Source organism: Danio aesculapii, chromosome 6 (assembly GCF_903798145.1).
Source record: "Danio aesculapii chromosome 6, fDanAes4.1, whole genome shotgun sequence".
In the NCBI taxonomy this organism is placed as follows: Eukaryota; Metazoa; Chordata; class Actinopteri; order Cypriniformes; family Danionidae; genus Danio; species Danio aesculapii.
Genome location: NC_079440.1, coordinates 23,089,616 through 23,113,645, shown reverse-complemented (window position 1 = coordinate 23,113,645; position 24,030 = coordinate 23,089,616). Strand labels below are relative to the sequence as shown.

The following is a 24,030-nucleotide window of genomic DNA, read 5'->3' as shown; positions in this document are numbered from 1 at the left end:
AATGAAAAAAAATCTTTACCAATTAAAATAGGTAGAATTAGCAGCTTACATGGTAAAGAAGATCTAGCCAGCTGGAATGAGAAAATCAAGTGTGGTCAAAAAAACTGAGTTATATCCAAATACACGTCCTATTCCCTATATTGTCCAAAACCTGACAGGTGGATAAGCTTGTTTTTAATAAAACAAATATAAATATGCATATAATAAATGATACTGCTAATAATAATAATAATAATAATAATAATAATAATAATAATAATAATACCATCATGCAAAAACAAGTTGACGTGAATAAACTGAAAAAGCCCCCCGAGATGAAGGCATGGAGGCCATGGTTTTTATATTTATGTAGAGCGTAATAACTTTTGTAATATTTTATTCCTTTAATTCTTTTTCATTTGTAAAGATATTTGTGTATTGCTCTACATCCTGAGTGTCTTAAGCAATGTGTAAGCAAGGCGCACAACTAACATTAGTTCAAAATAGCAACATGCCAATAATGCACCTTAACACACCTCCTCTTTTGACACCCATGAGTGCACAAAGTGGCGCAAATGAATTTACAATTTAAACATTGTGGCGAAAAACAGGAAAATTAGGGTTGCGTTGGTCTGAAAATAGCAACACTTCGAGGCAAACACGTCGTGCACCTTATTCTGCTGGGTGTATGATGAAGTGATGAAGTGTTTCAGGTGTACTTTTGTTCCATTCATCTTGCAAATAAGTCTTAATAGGCACCTATGATGAAAATCATCTTCTGGAGGCTGTCTGGACAGAACTGTCTGTAGGTATAGTGTGTCCTCAGTCATAAACAGAAAACAGAATATGTCTCTCTTTTTTTATTTCCTGCCGTTAAAATAGGATCCACATCCCTCCCATTTTGAGCCCCACCGCAACATGATGTAGGAGTTTGGTTTTTCTGCCTACCGAATTGATTGACAGCCACATATTAACATGTCTCCGTAGTAATGCATATGATCATATCAACAAGACAGGACGTGCACAAAGCAACTGGGATTAAAATATCTGTTCAGCTCTCTGTGATCAGCAGCACCTCAAGAATGAGTTGTATACGTTTAAAACATTTTTAAAACAGTGCATGTTTGTAATAAAGTAAGGACAGTAAAATCGCTATGCAATTCATCACTACAGCTGCATATCAGTACAATTATAAAAGAAGATGATTCAATTCTGGTTTGTGGACGTTAAATCAGATTTATTTTGTAAATTAACACAACAGATATCCATACAGCAGTGGATATTAACATGTATCCTGTCACAGTTGCCATGCAAAACAGTGCAAAGTTAAACCTGCACACTGTGTGTGTGTGCGCATGTGTGTGCGTGAACTTTGTAATAACATTGTGTGTGACTCATCGTTGCAGAAAGGTTTGAATTAACTCCAAATACATAAAATAATCATTGGGAAAGTATTTCTCACAAACATTACATGAGATCTGCTTCCTTCATCTCTGTTACTGTGCTGTTTATCTGATGCAACACATCACAGCCATAGGGAGAGATCTCTGTGGCTCTGACAGGCACATGGGAACGGTGAGCGGGAAGAACTAGCTCATTCGCATTAAAGGCCCAGGCAACAAAAACAGGTACAATGTGCTGAGAGAAAATTCCATTATTCTCAGTATTATAATAAATAATTTGATGGGTATTTTTAGCTAAACTTAACAGACACTGTTCTGGAAGCACAAAATACTTACTGTATCTTAAAACTTGAAAAAGGTACCCTTTAAGTTGGGCAATAATACACTGTTCGTTGTCACATTTTGCATTTTCTGGAGCAGATGGTGGCTATTTCTCCCAAAATAACCTGAAATATTGATTCATCTGATCACAGTACATGTTTCCACTATGTGGTGGTCCATCCCAGATACCCAGAGAAGTTGATGTCACTTCTGGACACTGTTAACATAGGGCTTCATTTTGCCACAGTACAGTTTAACTGGCATTTGTGGATGTAGTACTTCACAAAGGTTTGACAAAGTAGCTCCTAACTCATGTGGTGATATCACTTATAGATGAGTGACGATTCTTGATGCAGTGCCGCAGGGATCAGAGATCATGGTAGTTCAGCTTAGGCTTGGGCTCTTGTCTGATCTGACTGGTGATCCTCGGCCCATGTTTGCTCTTGAAGGACAATAATTTTCTTGAATGCTGCTTTTATACCAAATAATAATTGCAATCACCTGTTGACATCACCTGTTTCAAATCACATCATTTAACCATTTTACTTGATTACTAGCCCTAAGTTGCTAGTTGTTTTGGAATGTTGACTAGACAAAACATGAAATATTTTGTGTTCATATTGTCTGCAAGGAAAGTCAAAGTAACTGTATCGACTTCTGGTTTGGTGTTGTACAAATTCTGAAAACAAGTACAGAGTTTTCTAACATATTTGCCAATTCGTAATTAATTAATAACAACAATAATATTAATAATAATAATAATAATGGATTTTGTTAAAATTCGAAATGGCTTACATCCAAATGACTGCCATACTGTAGGAAAATTGGATATCTTCTGACTTCTGTCCACTAGGATCCACTGCACCAAAACAGATCAAGGTTTTCAAAATAAAGATAAAGTTTGGTCTGAATACTTTTCTTTAAATTCATAAAAATAAACTGTGTAATGCTTAATTTGATCTGAATAAAATATGTTGCTTTTTTCACATCATGTTGCTTTTTTCACTTTGGCATAGTCCTCATCAAATCTGTGCATTATTCGGGAACACTGGCTAATCGATTTGAACAACCATCGGCTGAAGAATTGATCAACTGGTTTGCTGTTTTTTTTTTTTGTTTTTTTTTTGTGTCCTTTTATTTTAGTTCAAACAGGAGTAACAGTTAAAAAACAGGTTTTATTCTTCACGGCTCAAGGGATATTAAAATAAACATGTGTAACTTTTGACAGTTGGTGGTGCTAGATGTTAAATGGAAAATGAATTTTCTTCCATAAAGTTATCTGAGATCTTTAGGAATGAGTCACTCGGAATGGAGAGTGCTTTGTGTTACTCTCTGTTGAAAACTTGTGAGAGAGAGGGGAGAGAGAGAAAGATGAAATTGATGTTTTATTCTTTTGAAGAATAAAAAATGAAAAAAGAAAAATCTATACAGTCAATAAAAGCTATGAGAGTAGCACCCATTACTGTAAAAGCTGTAAAAATAATACAAATCCTCATTCTTTATCTATGTTTCAACCAGTCAGGCAGTACGGCTACAAAACTGTTCACATGTTTCCCTTCTGTTTTAAAGAAAATGTGACAAATCTATAATCCAACAACAGGGAATAGCTTTTTCATGTCTGATTATCTGACTATCCACTATTTGTATTTCTGTTATGTCTTTTATTTTCACTGAAAAAAAAAAAAAAAATTGCTGTAATTTATGACTATGCCCATTTTCAGATCGAACCATAATAAGTTGCTGGGCTCGTCCTGTCATCAACTGACAGGAAAACAAATTTAATCTGAAGTGTTATTTTCCTCTGAGAACAGGTTCATAAAATACATTCATTTCTAACTTATGACAACTGCTCTCTTGCCTGATTCTGAATGGCTTTATAAAGATCCGAAATGAACAATTCGTAAAAAGAAAGGCTGGGTGTTTGTGAAAAGAAGCAGCTTTATCCCTGTTGCTCCAGAGCAACGCTGTTCATTTGACCTGTATTTGAAGACAAGCTTTCATTTATCACATTTGTATTCGATTTCTTCACATTTGTCTATTTAATACAGTGAAATAATCTTTGAACTGTTTCAATTAATGCGAAAAACTGGATACACATGCTTTCTCTCCCTCCTCTGTCTCTCTCTCTCTCTCTGTCTCTCTCCTGCTAGGTTTTATAAGAGTGTTTTTCAGTTTTAATATAAGTAATTGGAAAAATGCTCCGGGTGCTTCAAGTCATTAGTAAATGAGCAGTCTGCTTTTATTAGCATCCGACTTGTAAATAATGCATTAAACTCCTGAAATAAACATGATCAACTCTGCTCTGTATCCATAATGGAAAAAATAAGATTGCTTGACTTCCACGATTGAGTCAAGTCACTCAGCGAAACGTGTACATTTAATATGATATTTGTGGAACCTGGTGAGGCAAATACAAAATCTCCTCGGGTGCCTTTTCAGAGTAATGAGGGAAATTAAATTTTGCGATATGTACAGTAATTGTTCCAGCAGCCCCCTCCTTCTTAATTTCATTGTTCAGAAAAAAAAAAAGAAATAAAAATAGGGACGCTTGTAATCAAGAAAATAAGGCTCATAGGTTTTCTTATTAAACACTTTTTTCCGTCTTCAGCGAGGAATGTGCCTTGTGAACTGGTAATTAATATTGTGGCTAGGCTGGTAATTTGCTCTCGCGCCATTATACTGTTGTTCCAGTCGTTATCCACACTAGTAATGAGCTGTAATTTTACAACGGGAAATTGGTTTATGTTTAAACAACACATTAAATTGTTAGAGAGAAGCATCAGGCTAAAGCTCTACAGCTTGCCTTATTTTCTTAAACAGATTTTTTTGGTAATATTATGCCATATAATGTCCTTGTTTACCACAAGGGACAAAATGTTGTATGGAAGATCACTGATCTGATCATAATCTGTCCTATAGAGTCTGATTCAGTCAGTCATGGTTGTGGTAACATTAAAGAGAAAAGTCATTAAAATCATTAGCCCACATTACTGCTAATCTTTTACTCAAACTAAATTCTCATATATACAATTATATGATTTAAAGTGTCCTGAAAAGGCATTTCCAATGTTAGACCCATATAGCAGGCATGATAAATATGTAAGCACAACTTGTAGAATATCTTTTTCATCAAGACAAAAGGACAATCAAACGCCTGCAAAGACATCAAAGTCTGTGAATTTAAAATGAAGAATAAAAGAGAAAATGTGGCATATAAATAGATGGAAATGGAAAAGAATCCATTTTAATAGCTTAGATTTTTCATGAAGTAAATAAAAAAATGCATACTGCATACAAAACGATTTCTTTCAGGCTTCTCACTATAGGTATTTTTGTTTTCTGCCAATGTATTGAGAGGCATTCAAAAGGAAACAGACATGCATTTCAAAAGGAAAGCTGTACCTTTTCTGTTTAAAACAACCTATGTAAGATATGTCTAAGGTAGTCATATTTGTATACAGTATGTGGTCACAAATCTGCATGTGCATATGTATGTGATTACCAGCAGGGCAGAAGGAGTGCCATTTTGATGCATTGCACCCCAGGTGCAATCTATGCAAATGAGCAGACAATTGTAGCATGTTCGTATAACGAATTCCACCTCTTAATAATTGCATGGGAGTTATTTATTACCAAAAAGCTATCTGATATCTTGTGTAAGATCAGCCTTGTGTAACAAGTTGACATCCCATCTCATTAAGTGCAGCTTGCATAAAGAATGTTGTGTGGAGCAAGAACCACCTATTTTGGGAACTTGAAATGTCCACAGATCTTTCTGCTGCCTGAGAGTACAATGTGTTCTGGATACATAATATTCTTGCTTCAACTGTACTGTACATAAAGTGGAATCAAGATGGGTCAAAGTGTATTTATTTATTTATACTATGCATTGATTTGTTAACTTGTAGAGTACTTGCAGTCATGCTATACCGTATGTGTCCAAAATACAGGAAAGGAAACATAAATTTAGTTTGAAACATGTCCCAAATTATTCAATTCTAATGACTAGAGATATCACATAGTAATAATAATAATAATAATAATAATAATAATAATAATAATAACAACAATAGCAATAATAATTGTTATTATCAATAATATTATGTGTAGTAGTAGTAGTAGTACTAATAATAAAAAAAAAAATACTTAAAATTAATATTAATTCAATTCATTCTTTTCGGCTTAGTCCCTTTAATAATCTGGGGTCACCACAGTGGAATGAACCGCCAACTTATCCAGCTTTTGTTTTACGCAGCGGATGCCATTCCAGCTGCAACCCATCTCTGGGAAGCATCCACACACTCATTCACACACATACACTACGGACAATTTAGCCTACCCTATTCACCTGAACCGCATGTCTTTAGACTGCGGGGGAAACAGGAGCACCCGGAGGAAACCCACGCGAACGCAGGGAGAACATGAAAACTCCACACAGAAACCCCAACTGACTCAGCCGAGGCTCGAACTAGCGACCTTCTTGCTGTGAGGTGACAGCACTATACCTACCCACCGCGTTGCCCAGAATTAATATTATTACTTTTTTTTTTTTTTTAAATGTCCATGTCAGTGTGTATATAGAGACCTATATTTTAGGCTTTCAAATAAATAAACAAGATTGATTGATTGATTGATTGATTGATTTGGTTAGGTGAATCTTAAAACATAAATATCTATACATTTTGGGAACATTGGCACATTAAATTTTATTAACATCATAAAATATGCTGGACAACATTTGTATCACACAGTTATTTGTACCACCTTTATCACATAATAATAAGAATTTTCTCATGAATTTTAAAAGCCCATAACTCTGTCATGATTTTACACAATTATATGGTTATTTGCATTTTATTATTTGGATTTATCTGTTTTTGCAGCTGTCCTGTGACTTATTTTTTTGGGTCACAACCCAGTTCCATTTATAACAAACTTCACCATGACACTTTGCTCTTTTAAAGAGAGCTGCATTTATGGTATGCAAATGTAAATCCAGTCAAATAATTAATCATCAAACAACTGAGTAGAACTAGACATCAGAAGTGAAAATGAATAAATGACTCATTATAAATGGAAGTGAAGGGACGCAACTGACACTGGAAAATCATTGTGATAATGTCAATCAGTATGGTGATTTCATTCATTTTACCCATATTTATACCATATACAGTAGGACAAACGTTTTAACACTTGCAAAGTTCAAATCCAAGTGTAGTACAGTCAAACAGTTTATGCAATTTTGGATTGGACATATCAACTTATTCTACTATAACCAATATTCTACTAATACATTAATGAGGGTAAATATATCTGTAGTTCCTGTTTTACTCATAGCCAGTAGATTGTCTAAAGAAGAAATTACATAAACAGCTTTGCAAAGATATTACTTTACTCTACTAAACCCTAACCCCTAAGAACTAATCGCTATTTAATTTAAATTAGTTAACGTTCATCAAAATGACTTTAGGTTAACATAATGTCTAAAAGTAAACACACTTAAACTTTTTAAAAACTTTTTCCTGGCATATTTATTCATCAAAAATATTTATTAGCTATTAATATATATATATATATATAGAGTGTCACAGTGGCACAGTGGTGGTATGATCACCTTACAGGAAGAAGGTTGCTGGTTCGAGCCCCGGCTGGGTCAGTTGGCATTTCTGTGTGGAGTTTGCATGTTATCCCGGGAGGTACGTATTTTTGCAGTTTTTGTTTTCGCGAATCCACGAGAGGCTGCTGTGTGCGATTTTTCGCTTCTCAAATGTCTCTCGCGAGTGCCGTTCATGCCCGCGCTGTTCTCGCGTAAACCCACCAGAGGCCGCTGTTGAACGACCGTCTGTCTGCGTCTAAAGTCCACCGACGTACAGGATGAGCTAACCGGACAAACTGGTTGCGGTGGGAAAGCCCTCCACACGAAGGTAAGAGGTTCGCTTAAAAAATGAAATGCAGCCATACTTACCTCCGGCTACATAATTTGCGGTCTCCAGAAACATCCACTGGACTATGTTTTCAGAACGAGTCTGGGTTGGTAAAACATATGCTAGATAAGTTGACGGTTCATTCCACTGTGGCACTGTGGCAAGGGAGGCGAGCACGAGCAATTAAAACACTCCAACTACTTAAAATGCAGAAACTCTGCACAATTCACTGCGCGCATTTGCTGCACAGTCTTTCACTGACACTGAAGTTACAGCAGAAACCCTTATTTCACTGCGATTGAGAAAATGAAAGTAAACTCCATTTCTCTCTCTCACTGTGGCCCTTTGACCTGCTGGCATGACATAACTTTTCTTCTCTTCTCAGATGTTACAGCGTTACCTCTGGATCCAGACACGAGTCTGCAGAGCGAGTTTTTTCCACTGCGTCTATCATGGATCAGCTGTGATCGCCTCTGCCATTTATCATTGTTACTCATCAGTAAACAGTGCCAACGCGTGAGAGCCAATCATAGCCATTTTTGTTGAGCGTGTGACCAATCATAGGGATGTAAGAACTCGCTCGTCAATGCTCATAAAGCGAGCAGGGTATTTACATTTGTTTATTTGCGATAAATGCTCATGTTGTTTTGTGCATGTACTTGAGTTTTTAAAGGTACAGTTCTGATTGTTTGTTAAAGGACAAAATTGTATTAAAATAATAAATAAACATAAAAAGGCTATATTTATACCTTTAAATACAATAATTATCGTCCTGTAAAGTAAAATATAAAATTGTGTATGGAAAGCAGCATAAATGCACCAAGATGCGCAAAGATATCGAATTGAATGGAATCGATGGCGTGATGATCGTAACTGAACTGCAAGGCCAGTGTAGGTTTACACCTCTACTTTACAGTAGAAGTCAGAATTATTAGCCCCCTGTTTATTTTTTTCCCAATTTCTGTTTAACGAAGAGCAGATTTTTTCAACACATTTCTAAACATAATAGTTTTAATAACTTATTTCTAATAACAGATTTTTTTTTATTTGATTTAAAAAAAAAAAATAAAACAGCTTTTATTCTAGCCGAATTAAAACAAATATGATTTTCTCCAGAAGGAAAACATCATTTGGGAAATATTTAATCAGCTATTGCACGAAATGCAACATTTCTGTAAGGTGTACTGTTTCTTTAAGTTGATAATTATGGTAAACTGCTTTATGTCCTGCTTGATCTTATTGAATGGTCATTTTGTTCATGACAATATATAGCAACTTCTATATGTTTCTCTGCTTGTGGAAAATGTTGTTTAATATGAGCATTGGTTCATCAAATGACTTTCTCATCCACACATGCTTATGGTTGTGTTTTTTGTCGAAACAAAGCTATGTTGGGCGAAGATGTTAAAATGTCAAATGACAAAATTTATGAAAACATGATTTATGAAATAATTTACCATAAAATGTAGAAATTTATTTTATGTTCCTAACATATTTTTAATGGTAAAATTCTGGCAACCACAGCTGCTGTTTTTTTTACAGTGTGGATTATTAGAACATAATGCACACCTGAGGTCTAACAGCCATTGCATAGTAGCCACATAATCACTTTACGTGTGCAATAATTCCACAATAATTCATTCATTTATTCATTCATTCGTTCATTTGTTTGTTTGTTCGTATGTTCGTTCGTTCGTTCAGTCGTTCGTTTGTTTGTTCATTCGTTCATTCGTTCATTCATTCATTCATTCAATCATTCATTCATTCATCAGTGTACATTTGGTAGGTATGTGTATGTGCATGTGTGAGTGTATGCATGCGTATGTTTGTGTGTGTGTGTGTGTGTGTGTGTGTGTGTGTGTGTGTGTGTGTGTGTGTGTGTGAGCATAGAGAAGGGGATTTGCCCCATGGTGCCCATGCTGCCCGTGGTGTGCCAGTGTCCTGCTGCCTACTGTCAGGGTGCGTCTCACTCAGCGAGGACCCTTGGGGGACTGGAGGCTCCGCTCAGGGACCAGCTCCTCCTACTCCCCCTCAGCGTCTCATCTGAGCTTTCTGTCATCTTAACCTTTGGAAAAGTGCTCGGAGACAACCGTTTAGGAAAACAAAAGAGGAAAAAAAACTCCCTCTTCCCTGCATGTCTCCTGACCTTTCCTTGTTATGTTCAACTCGTTTTAGGAATCTACTTATTTATTTATCACAATAGCTTATTAATGTAGGGGGGTGTAACGGTAGTATGTATGTTTTGTCCCAAGGCAGAGTAAAATTGCACTGACATTCAAGACATCAGGAAATTGAGGGCATTTTTAGAAACATTACATGTGGATTGTTTGACCCTCACACTTCTATCCAGGTACAGAATGATCTACTGTAATCTTTTGTCTGGGACCATCGGTGTCGTAGCCTTTCTGAATAACAAAGGTCATTTGATGCTTTTGTTTTTTAACTGATACAGACTCACCCCAGGCTTGAGTCCGCTCCATCTATTTGATCTTTAAATCTAGCAACAAGTAATAAAGCCCATTTGTGTGATGCCCTGTGATCTGGATGATTAAATTCCACCTCATAAAACTGAACAAACACAGACTGCATTGCACTGTATCTACATGTTGTTTAAGTAGGGCCTGTAATTGTAATGCATTTGCTGATGGTCTGTTAGGTTCAGGCAGCACTCAGTGATAAACAATAAGGTTCTTGTGAGTCCTCAGGCTGTGAACAAGTAGAGTCAGATCTTTATCACCACCAATTACTCAGGGTTATGGTCAGGGTCCGGTTGAAGGGGCTGAGGCTTTTCCAAACCTTTTTTCATTCTGTGAAACTCCATCTGTCTTCAAGAAAAAAAGCAATGCTAGAAGAAATCAATTACTGCAAAAGTAATTTGTTAGTTCTAGAAACCCTTAGCTAAAAGGTGAAATTTGAGCTTTTGTCACTATTGTCAACTATAGTGTAAATGACTTTCAAACTTTCAGGTTCAAACGGCCATTGGTTGAAAATGTGCAATAATGGTTGTTTGGGATTCTTATATGAGTAATGTTTAAATTGTGCCACAGAGACACACTTACAATATTCAAACAGTTCATCTTTCATTCACACATATTTCATTCACTCATTCACACTCATACACTACGGACAGTTTAGCCTACCCAATTCACCTGTACCACATGTCTTTGGACTGTGGGGGAAACAGGAGCACCCAGAGGAAACCCACGCAGGAAGAACATGCAACGATCACAATAAATCAGCTGAATGAAGTCTCGCTGAAACGTTCAAGTAAAATTGTAAAACAGCATGGGTGTCGCTTTAGCCCTCCTATATTTCCATTCAGCCCCCCTAACACCTTTGCGATGACCTGTACACTACTAAATGATCGCCTCAGTCCACTTTAAATTTGATATAAAAACAGCGGAATCCCGCTCCTGAACTAGTTTTTTAGTTAGTCAGCAAACCACAGCTGTACAGTGTGTGTGTGTATATATATATATATGCCTACTTTTAAAAATTGGATTGGGTGGGTAATAGTACACCACCTATTTTTTTAGGAATACACCTCTGATGGGTACGTACCCCTATATAAATTTCTGGAGAGTGCTAAATACGTCCAAGGAGGTACAATTTTTGCAGTTTTTATTTTAACAAATCCATCAGAGCCCACTGTGTATGCTTTTTGAGATCTCAAATTTCTCTTGCGAGTGCCATTCGCACCTGCTCTTCTTACGTAAAGAAGCCACTGTCGGTTGACTGATTGACTGACTGACTGACTAACAAACGATAACCTCACCCACCCATTTCCCTAAACCCAACCGATAATGTTTTCAAAAGCACCTAATGACCCCCCACTGCCTTACAGTAAACCCAACTGACTGTGTTTTCAAAAGCAATACAGAAAAAGAAAGCCCTATTTTATGACATTTTCAGATCTTAACACATTCTCACCCTGTTATATACTTGTTTATTTTATTTTTTTCCTTTTGTTTTACTTGCTTTCTGGAACTGTTCTTCACTGGACTCAAACCTCATCATTAAGGTCAACTCCTCTCTGCATCTCAAGTCCGCCGATGTACGCAACAAGCCACTGGGCAAACTGGTAACAGTGGTAAAGCTCGAAAAGAAACAAAAGTTGGCGGTGACGTCATATCATCTTTTAAAAGTGTTTATTTTAAAGATGAAATGCAACCATACATATTTCTGGCTACATAATTTGCACTCTATAGATGAGCAATATCACACGAGTAACGAGTAGATATCTCTATAGACGGATGGCATTTCATGTCACATTCACCCTTATAATCTTAAAATGTCAGCAAAATCACCTGTTTTGTCATCATTTTAGACATTATGCTAGAGAATCATTCAAATATTATCTCTAAAGTGACGTTAGTGAATTAGTAGCGGCTTCTGCTGTTCTGACGTCAGCTGCAGATGTCAATGAAGGGGTGAAGAAAGTAGTTCCTAATACAAAAGGATTTTTAGACTTTCCGTGTTTGATTTTCTTTTATTCTTATTTGATTATGCCGTCGGATTGTTGTATAAACGCAATATCACACTCGCAGCAGTGCAATATGGCTGTAAATCAGCACTGGGGGGAGGTGTGCGTTGTGTCCCACCAGTGCTGATATACAGCCATACAGCCACTGCTGCGAGTGTGATATTGCGTTTATACAACAATCCGACGGCATAATCAAATAAGAATAAAAGAAAATCAAACACGGAAAGTCTAAAAACCCTTTTGTATTAGGAACTACTTTCTTCACCCCTTCATTGACATCTGCAGCTGACGTCAGAACACCAGAAGCCGCTACTAATTCACTAACTTCACTTTAGAGATAATATTTGAATGATTCTCTAGCATAATGTCTAAAATGATGACAAAACAGGTGATTTTGCTGACATTTTAAGATTATAAGGGTGAATGTGACATGAAATGCCATCCGTCTATAGAGATATCTTCATACAGTATTACAGTCGATTACAGTCTACAGTATTTCTCTGTTGCAATCGGGACATCACAATAATTAACCCTGAAAAAAGCAGCGCAATCACTAGCAGATTGCTTTTGTGTTCGCGATAAGGAAAAACACTAAACACATGCGGGCATTTCTTCTTTCCTTCTGCCAACACAACACACATTCCTGATATGGGAGTCCCATCTCACACTCAACACACTAAAATTATATGGTATAAATACAGCACTACAACATGCAACAGAGAGATTGACTTAGAATATCACTTACCAGTATAATAAAGATTCGATCAGCTGTAGTTATAAATTATGCTGTTTTAGTCTTCTAAGGGCTCATTATGAGGTACTGTCGCCATCTTGTGGATAGACAACGTCAACCGTCTTTGGCCACCAATGCGGTGTCTCTCAGAAATGATAAATATTTTAAAACAGGCACTATCCTTATAAATAAACTGCATAGTTGCAATCTAAACAACTACATTCTCAACTGAAAAAGCCTGAAAAGTACATTAAGTTGCCCAACAGCAGGAATATTTGTCAAACTGTAGAGTGTCCTCTGCTTGTTACTGTATGTGGGCGGAGTAATAAACAAAGGTGAAGGGTTAAAAGATGGTACAAGTGCTGTTACTGGCAGAATATCACATGGCTATCAGCCAATCAGATTCAAGAACCAGACAGAACTGTTGCATAAAAATGTATACAGGGCTACCTATTCACAACGAGTCTGTGTTGCTCATAGTGGTACTTAGAATTATCTTGACCGTTAAGTGAATACATTCAAATCCATATTTATACACATCACTCCGCTGCCTTTGACTGTTTGGCACAATCTTGTGACTTAATAATATGTAGGTTCAGCCATTTATGTTTCTATGAACTTTTAATTACAAGCATTTAATTAATGAATTTACCATTAAAATATGACAGAGAACAATGTTTCACGTCATTTTTTCACGTTTTTTGGCAGGTATCTGTGTAATAAATTGGACAAATTACTTCCAGGCAGTTGTTATCGCAGAATAAAGCCTAAAAAGGCTTATTGATAGCCTGATGTAAAGCATTATCTTATTTAATTTTACTTTATTTTGTTTTAAATATTTTATTTTGTTGGGGGTGAGGAGGGCAATAAATAACTTGCACTATACATTTTTTTAAATAAAAGAATAAAAGTAAAGCATGCATGTAAAACAACGTAAACTTCAACAGACTCAGCATTGCCTTTTTATCAGTGTAGACAAACATACAGACATACACTTGTGTGCACACTTCATTAATTTCAAAATAAAGTCATTCCAGATCTGTTTGAAATGCATTTGTACAGAATGTTTGACGTCAGCTGTTCATGTATGGTAGTGGTTTTTGACAACTTGTCAGTCCTCCACAGAAGAAAAAACAACTAATTCAGCACAACCATTTTAGATAAACTCAGAAAACATTACACCAAAATCACAATAATAGCATTTGAGCTGGGATGATGCTGGTTTTACCTCACATGAAGCCTGCGCGTCAGCCGTGATGAGTGAGGACAGCCTCTGCCACAGGTTTCTCATCTCACACAGACAGCAAGTCTGACACTGGCCTTGAGCTCTGCTCATATGCCCCGCTTTCAGACCCACCGCCTCACTGTCACACAGGAAAACGCTGCACATTTTCAGACTTGCAGCCCCGAGGTTACAAGCGCTCATTACGCCGCCTGAGATTTATTAAAATAGATTATAGAAATGTTAATTAAGTCATTAATTACATTATTTAATCAGCATTGACAGATAATGCGGTGAGCATTTGTGGTTTTGAGAGGGGGAGGGTTGATGTCAGATTGAGTGTGTGTGTGCGTGTTTGTGTGTGTGTGTGTGTCTGCTTCAGGGATGGGATGCAAGCAGGGGGGATTGATGTTGTTTATCTGAATAAATTACTTTTAAGGCATTATATTTGATAGGGTGGCATCTAATATACAAAATGACACACACCTTTATTTTCATTTTCTTCCAACTCTACCAGGTCTAACTAACTTTACATATGTTTTTTTTTTTTTTTACATTCATTAACAAATATAAATAACCCTGCTATCAAAATGTACCTCCCTGCAACATTGTAGCAATGTTATTTAGGCATGGGACAGTAACCGTTTTCAGGGTATACCATGGTTTGGAAAAGTCAAGGTTTTAAAACCGCCAAAATGTTCTGCTATATCGTTCCTAAGGTATGTGAACAATTTTTTATTCAAGTTTTTAAAGACAGCAGTATCTCCAGCAGAAAAGTGTTTACTGTTCCAAAATATTTTAAATGTTTCTCAAAATAAAATCTATTGTGTTCAAATAGCCCATGCCTAATGTTATTTTATGAATGCTATTTCATAAAATAAATGCTATGAAATTAAACCTAAACACAATATAATCCCCTAATTGGTTCTTTAAAAAAAATCAAACAGGAGCCAGATATTAACAATAGAGAAACACTCTGTGTTTTCTGGGAACAACCACTGAAATAATGAAAATTGTTCAGCTTACAAGTCATAATGGATGAGTAATGTATAATGAACTACATTTTTGCATTTACTAGAAAATAATTTCGCACCTTAGAACATTTATCAAACAATCAGAATCAAGCCTTCAACATGTCCATTCTATAATATAGTTTCAATAATTTGGGTTGTTTTGCAAAATGTACATTACTGTTGTTATTAAAAGTAATCAACCTCTAAATATAGTATTATAATTAATTATACCTCTAATTATAATTAAGAAATAGTCTTTCCTTTAATGTTGGACTTCATGCCTTTCTCTCCTGGTTGATGCTAATGTAGTCACATATGAGCTCTTTTGTTTTCAGTGAAGTTTACTGAATATTCAAATTGGTAAGATTAACACTTCTTATTTACAATTTACATAAGGTGCAACACAACGTGTAAACACTTTAAAATAAGGTTTCATTGGTTATTATTAGTTAATGAATTTAACTAATAATGATCAAAACTTGTACAGCATTTATTAATAATAGTTTATAATTTACCAATGCATTATTAAAATCCAATTTCTTTCTTGTTAATATAAGTTAATCCACTGTGAGTTAACATGAACTAACATTGAACAACTAAATTTTCATTAACTAATGTTAACAAAGATAAATAATTTCTGTAAGAGATGTTGCTTGCTTATGTTAGTTAATACATTAACTAACATTGATTAATACAATCCGATTGTAAAGGGTTACTCTTAATATAGGTAAAAATGCATTTTCTTTTTTATTTTTGTTACAACTATTTCATTGATTAATCTGTATGACCACACCCATGCAATTGGTTCTAATTGGATTATAATGGCCTGATTCTGCTAAGTTGTAGAGTACGGTACGGTACAGGTCAGTAACATATATGAACATATACAGCCCCTTACAGTCTCCAATATGTCACCAATTACAGACAAATTACACACAGCATACATTTAGTCCTTATTTAGCTTCAAAAACAACACGCAACATATAGCCCACGGTCAGGGCAAACCTCTCATGTGCACCTTTAATCTTAACCAGCACATGCAACCTCTTGTTAGAAAGTATTTCCGTCATTCCGAGTTCATAATAGTCCAAAAGATGATGATAATAGTAAAAATGCAATTTATTCATGTTTTAGGTTGCTGAAAGAATCATTAGCTCCTTTGTTTTTTCCAGCTTCTCCTTTGTTTTTGTTTTTTTGCTTGTCACTCTTGCATTTGTCCGACTCGGAAAGGATCGGATGTCAGAAGTACTTTAATAATCATGCGCGCGTTATTATCATCAGCTCAAAAAGTTCATTATTTTAATTCTAGATGTGCGGCAAGCACACGCGAGAAAGTGAAACTGCTCACGTTTTAGACGGCTTTGTAAACAACTTTGTAGATTCTGCTCTTCTTCTTGGCTTTCTGGCTGTTCATCAAGATGAGTTTGAGCTCTGAACGACCATGGCTTGTTATTACATGTATATATTATTGCGGTGTAATATCTCAGCTGTGTACTTAAAAATGGCGCTTCCTTTGTTTTCATTCTTCTGCCGTGAGATAGTGATGTATCTCTGTAAACCAATAGCGTTCAGCTGCGCATCTGGCTCCGCCTTTTGGGACCATTTTGTTGTCCTTTGTAACTTTTTGAAAGGGTACCCATAAAGTGGTGTGGTACAGTTCACTTTTTGGTATCTTTTGACAGTGGAAACGGCCATAGAAGCGTACCGAACTGTACCATACCATATCACTCTGTGGAAAAGGGCCATAATTGGATTTATATTGTAAAACTTTAATACAAATCTAAAGTTTGTTTTTCATGTGTTAAGTTTTACTTAACTCTCAAAATCATTCCACATAAATGCACTACACACACACACACACACAAGTATTTTTTTTTTTTACATTTTGCACAGAAATAGCAAAAACAGTCTGCGGATTCTGTATGGCCTTGCTTATTACCTGCCTATTATTAAAATAGAGGCTCTTTACATAATGTGCATATTCTGCATTGTCTTCTTCTGTATCCTTCATCCTACCTATTACTGTACCTAAACCCAATTACTACAAACTAAACAGATAAATAAAAGTTTTGAGTCGTTTATTGTAAGTGGTTTATTACAGTGGTTTATTAATTAATAGTGAGAATTGTTCAAATACTGTGAGACCGCACATTTACTATATGGAAGCAGTTGAGAAAACAGGAACAACAAACTAGTAACTATTTTCAGGGAAAGAGAACAACAGGCTTCATGCTGGGTTAAAAGTGACAAGACGGACATAGTGGGTATTTGCATATAGCAACACTGTGTTCCTTTGCTCCTTCTGTGTGCTCCAGTTTCCACTCTGCAATTTGAAATCTTTCATTGTGGGAGCATTTGGAGGAAGCATTTGGAGTGACATTTGGCAAAGGCCTCAAACCATATTTCCAAGCTGTTTAGAAAGAAAATACAAGGGGAGCGATCGCGAGATGGATTACCAGGGAGGCGATACTGTGAACTTCCTTATCTGTTGACAGCTTAGTTACCGTTAAGAACAAGAAATGTGTTTTTCAATTCAGTGAGAATAGAGCTCTCCTTTGTCCCCATAGACCTGCATTACGGGATTGTGCGATCGGACCAGATAACTCTCAAATAACTGGCCTTGAAAATGAGTTTGGAAGAACGCTTGATTTGGTCTGCGATTCGGATTATTTATTGGCTGCAAAGTTTGTACTTCTCAACAAGAATGTGTGAAACAATTAAAGTTTCGCTCCTGAGCTTCAGCGTCGCCTTTTTAAAGGACAAACATCCACAGACGGACGTTCAAACGTGACAACATATTTTATCTCATTTCGCCAGGGTGAATTAATGAGTGCTAATTATGATTTGACATCTGTAGATTCTATTCAAATGTGTTTAGCCATTTGTGAATTTCATTACTCAGCGGCTGGGCTCGGGAAAAAAAAAAGAGAGAGAGACAGAGAGAGAAAGAGAGAAAGGGAGAGAGATTCTAATGCAATGATGATGTTTTCCGGGGTCAAGAGTGATGGAAAAACAAATTGACACTCCATTAATTACATTTTGAGATGAAGTAAACACTTTATCAGAGCTTTTGAAGTGCAGTGTAACCTGGGAGTGATCGTGTCTAAATGACTCTTCTGGATTGTGACTCTTCTTTGACGTTGCCTGGCAACATGTGAGTGGCCCTGCTCTTCAGATGAAGAGGCCCTTGATTGTTGAGCTGAGTGACTGTTCAGATGAATCTCTCAATGCTTCTTACGGTGTTTTTTAGTTGTTGACACCCTTGAGACATCAGATATTATTTTGGGACTTTTTGACTTGTGGAGCCTATGCAGCATGTGTAACTTTATAGTGTTATTTTAATTTTTGTTGAAATTGTATTAACATTTGCTGTAGAAATTAAATGTTATACTTCTTATGAATATTTACCCAAGATAATATTTTATTTTATTTAGTTTTTTTTATTATGTCATTTAATTAGTTTTAAAGTTTAATTTAATTATTTTTTAATATATTTTTTAATTGAATTTTTAATTTAAAGTTAAATTTTATTTTATATAATTTCATTTTAAAAGTTTAATATTTTTTTATTTAGTTTAATTTAGTTTTATTTAATTTAGTTTTTAATTTAAAGTTTAATTTAATAAAATTTTTAAAGTTGAATTTATTTAAATTATAAGGAATTTAATTTTATTTAACTATATTTTGTTTTGTTTTTAATTTATGTTTAATTTAATTTAATATAAAATTTTATTTAATGTTTTATTTTATTTCATTTGATTTTACTTACAGCGACGCAGTTCTAAAATGAGTATTTATCACAAGCTCCCATGTATATGCTCAGTAAATCCACTTTTGTGGCAAAAAAACGGGTTCCTTGCAATCCCTTTAAGGTAAAATGACTAAACAAAAATATTTGTATATATATATAGAAAAGATGGCACTTAGAGGTTTTTGCATCTGAATTCTTCAAGTATATAATTACTAATTTATTACAATTTCTTTATAACATTCAATTCATTAATTGAAAAATTTCAGAATTTTTTTTTAAAGATAGATACTGAGGATGAATTTAATAATACAAACTAAACAGTTGTGATTTTTTTAAACTGTTTTTGTAATTATGAATATATTACTTTTTACATAATCAAAATAAGTTAAGAAAAGTTCATCTTGATCCGACAGATTTGAAAAGAAAAAAAAAGAAAAAAAGTGTCAGGTGAAAGAATCACTCTAGCACGTAATATTAAATTATAGCACTTTCAAATATTTGAGATAGCAGGGTAACGTTAGTCATCCAAGCACTGTAGTAATTGGCACTTTGATATCACCTCATAAATGTGTGTCTCACTTTGAAGGTGTTCAGAGCAGATTCTTTCAGCTTTGCTACCTTTTCTATTATCTCTCTTCAACACTTTCTAAACTGTTTCTGTAATTATGCAGCTATTTAAACGAGTGACAGTTTGGGTGATATTTCACTTAGAGGTCCACAATGTGTCTTTTGAAGACGATTGCTAGGGTAAATTCAATATGCCTGAGGTAAAAAAAAAAAAAAAGCAGAGAATAAATGATGGCGAAAGACATATCTGGTCATTTATGGATCTCAAGAGGATTTCTCAGTGCTCCCGTAGGACCCGTAAGAAAGTGGGGAGGCAAATTGGGTAATAATGAGATGAAGGTTGATTAAACATGCAAGACCAATTACTGAAAGAGCCATATATTAAAAGAGCCGTGTTCATTCTGCCTTTGACTTCATACAGTTAGTATAATTGTCAACTTTTGTTTCAGTGTCATTGCGACTGCAGTAGACACGGTTGAGTTTTAAACACCTTTAACTAAACAGACCCCTGTTTTAATTTTATGCGACAAATTGTAACAAACCACCAGTATAGTGCTACAAATCACCATTTTATGTTCTTCATTTTAGAGCATATTTATCTGAGGAAAAAGGAGTGTCTGATTTGTCATCATTAGTTAAAGCATTGGTTAGCATGAACTAAACGTGAAAAACGGGTGTTTTACAGTGTTTACTAATCATTGTTAATGTTAAAAAATGAAAATGCAGTTGTTAATTGTTTGCGGATGTTAGTTCACAGTGAATGAATTGATAAACAATAAACACGTGAACAGCTTTTTGATTATAATGTAACTATTAAATATCGAAATGAATATAATTGAACAAACATTAACATAAAGATAATTATTAGATGAAGAAGTATTATAAGAGACAGTATGTCATGTTAATAAAATAACTGAGTGAATGTTTATTAATTTGTTTAGAGCGTAATACTTTTATTAAGGATTCATTAAATCCATATAATTGACACTAAAGATAAATAATGTATTTCTATTAGCAATAAATGCTGCATTTTTTCAGCATTGATTAAAGACAAATAGTTATTAGAAGACTTTTTTATGGATCACATGACCTTGAAAGCTGAAAAAAATAAGCTAATAAGTTTTATCAAGAGGACTAACTGACATTTAAAAAAAAACACTTTTTTTTTTGTAATAATATGTCACAAAATTACACTTTTTACTGTGTTTGTTACCAAATGAATGTACGTAGATTTAAAAAATAAATAAATAAAATTTAATAAAATAAAATAAAATAATAAACAAATTAAAATAAAATAAAATAAAATAAAAAGAGCACGTCTTATGTAGCATGGGTATATATTTTGTCAATAGCCAAAAATATGGGTCAAACCTATTTATACTTACGTTTTGCTTTTATGGCAAAAAAGCATTGTATATTATGTAATTATCATGTTCCATGAATATATTTTCTAAATTTCCTACTGTACATATATCAAAACACATATCAATTGTACAAAAATTTGACAAACTTGAAGGCAATTTTCTCAACATGTTGATTTATTTTTTTTTTTTTCAGTTAAGCTTTCAGGTGATATAATCAAAAACTGATACTACACTGAACTGAAAAAAATGATGTCTGCAAAATTGTTGCAAACAGTTTATATGTGTTGAACCTAAACAAACAAATTAAATTTAGTAATGTTCAACTTAATTTGTTTAAATTCAGCCCAAATAAATTGTTTACAACCACCTAACTTTTCAGTGTGGTTTTGTGGTCAAGGGTAGCGTAATAAAATAATTTTAAAAATCTAAACATTCTATAAAAATTATATTAAACCTTTAAAGTTGAAATATGATGCTTGCTTTGCTGATATCTTGTAACCTTGTCAAATCCAACTGTAGAATGCAATCCTTCTCCACTCACTGACACACTTGTTTCTCTTCACACTTGTTTTTTTTTTTTTCCCCAAAGGTGTTTGTACAGTTACTTCAGCCACCGACTCCAGCAGGCAAAGCAAGACTCCTTCAGGGTCCTGCCTCGTCAATCTGAAGATCATGAAGCTCATGCCAGTCTGAAACAGTGCCCCACGCCGGGGGTCAAATGTCAGGATTCACAGCATTGGCAGGACAGAGAAACCGCTGAGAGGAGAGGATCCGACCTGCCACTGTTAAATATGACCACAGGGAAAGAGACCTGTGGTGCAGCAAGCGTACAAATCCCACTGACTTATTTAAATGTCTAGAAAGGTCCTGCTGCAGACATTGGCAGAGTTTCAGCAGACGAAACCCAGTGTTAACACCAAAAAAAAAAAAAGAGAGAAAAAAATCTGAAATGGATGATGCCACTCTGGGTTGAAAATGTATGGACGCTCTATTGCCCTTGGTTGGATTTTGATGGTGTGATCAAAACAGTGTTTAATCGGTACTGTTGAGTTGGTGTAAGGCTTTATCAATTTTCTACATCAATATATATCAAAGCACTTTGGCCATGTAATAGTTTTATATAATTCATTGCACATGTCACTTTTTTATGGCCTGACTTTTTCAAAGGATTTTCAGAACTTCTGAGACCATTTGTCAAGGTCTTTCGGAAACAGTGCTGATACAATCCTAATGCAGAAGAATTTTTCACCAAGTAAATGTTTGTGCTTTTTTTAAGTAATAAATTTCTTGTTTTATTTTTTGTAGTGCTTCTTTTTTTCTCTAATATTTTTTTAGGTGTAATAATATCAAAAATTTCATACAGTATATGACATTTCCAGGAAAAACTGTTCACCCAAAAAATGTAAATGTGGTGTTTACTCACGCTCAGGTCATTTCAAGGTCCTAGGTTAGATGTTAGTATCAGTATGTTAGTTTTAAGTATATCTAAAAGCTAGTGTGCTCCAAAATAGTGACAAAGTTTGTGTTTAAAAGATCTAAAACTGATATAAACACCCACAGCTTGCAGTTTGTCATTTTCGCCTATATGGATCAATTATTTTTTTCACATTACTTCATACTTCAGTTTCTCATTAAATCTTGATCAAATTCTCTCTAGTATCTGACATGTCCCGGCCCATTCAAGATGCCTCTCATTTGCTTTCCATTTGATGCATTTGACCTTAACTACTCTTACTGGTAAAGCTGTGATAAAAACCAAATGCGATTGGTTGTTTTTTTAAAGGGGGGGGGGGGCTACTCTATGCCCCACCCTCTCTTCATTTTTGTGTTGAGATTACATCAAATTTCAAATAAAAATGCATATTTCAAAGCACTTCATGGGACCTTTATAGTTCGCAGGAACTTTCAGCACAAAGTTGCCAAAAGGTTTACGGAATATTGAATAGTGGGCGGGGCTATCTTTTTGTGCATTATTCCCTCATAGCAAACTAACAGTAAGAGAGGCATGGTTAAGATTATTGTGGCTGAAGCCATCAAACTGAAGACTGAAGTCAACAAAGAAGCACACTTCAAACGCTGAAGTAGATGGTCAGACAAAATTGAAGATTTCCAGAACATTTATTTATTAGATTTTTTTGGGGGGCAGTGAATTATCTAAATTAATTGTTCATCTAAAGAATTGCAATGTACACTAGCTAAATACACATGGTGAATTTTGATTTCACAGACTTTATGATTTCCGTGACTTTTCTTCATCAATAGAGCAAGATTGTTTCAGTCTTAGCTGATTGGTAAATCTGGCTGCAAAATTAATCTTCTTAGGCTCTCTCAATGGGATACTTATTGGAAAAATAAAGAACAACCAAGATCACACCCGGTGATGCGTTACACCTCTGGTGTATATTATTTTCTAATAATTCAACAGGAGTTATTTATTATACTTATACTATTGGTGTGCTATATACCCAAAAGTGTGCTATAAGCTGAATAAAAAATTTAACCCAGCAGTTTGGTTTGGCTATATTATACCAAGTTTGGGTTGAAAAAAAGCAATCATTTTAGAGTGTACGTGCAACAGAACGAAATACAAGAGATGTGGATCCACGTGCAGTTTATTAAACAGAACAGTCATACAGGCAAGGCTATCCCAGGGACAGACAGGAGCATGCAGATAATCCAGAAAATGGTCAGTATAATAGGTGAATGGTCGAGGGAGTTGGCAAAACAACATAAACAGTTAAAAAATAAGGGTCCAAAAACATAAGGCAAGACAAGCAAAACGCTAGGAAATACTCACTTACAGCTACCAAGAGTGTGTGTGAAAAGAGTGCGTGTGAATGAGTTGTTTTTAAAGTCCTACTAATTGGTTCTATTCCTTCTTTGTGTGTAATCAAGTGTTTTGCTCATGTATTAAAATTATGGTTTCAATCTTTCTGCATTCAGTGTTTTAACACTACCACAGATAAACAAGATTGTAGATAGTTCATGTTTGATGTCCCTGGGAAGCTAATCTGGTGTACTGAAAGACTGTTTACATTTTATGTTAATACATGTGCAACATATTAACATTTTAAGAAACTTTTAATATTTTTGCATCACCACTCACCCTGAATGCATATGCAAATCACCACACTTCCTAACAAAGAACTATAAAATGTGCCTCTGTGGAGTTAACGTTCACATTGGTCAACTCAGCTCTTGAGGGTGGTACAAAACCATCCTTATGAAAACTGGTGACTAAGGCCACCACCCAAAAGAAAAACAAAAACC

General features: G+C 35.0%; 1 protein-coding gene across 1 annotated transcript in view; it reads left to right on the top strand.

Moving 5' to 3' along the window:
* Window positions 1–22,055, top strand: part of LOC130230664 (uncharacterized) — a 277,339-nt gene extending 255,284 nt beyond the window's left edge. Inside the window, exon 5 of the mRNA XM_056459793.1 lies at window positions 21,350–22,055. Within this exon, the coding sequence (XP_056315768.1) occupies window positions 21,350–21,620 (271 nt within the window). The 3' untranslated portion in view covers window positions 21,621–22,055. The remainder of the gene's footprint in view (window positions 1–21,349) is intronic.
* Window positions 22,056–24,030: the final 1,975 nt, after the last annotated feature.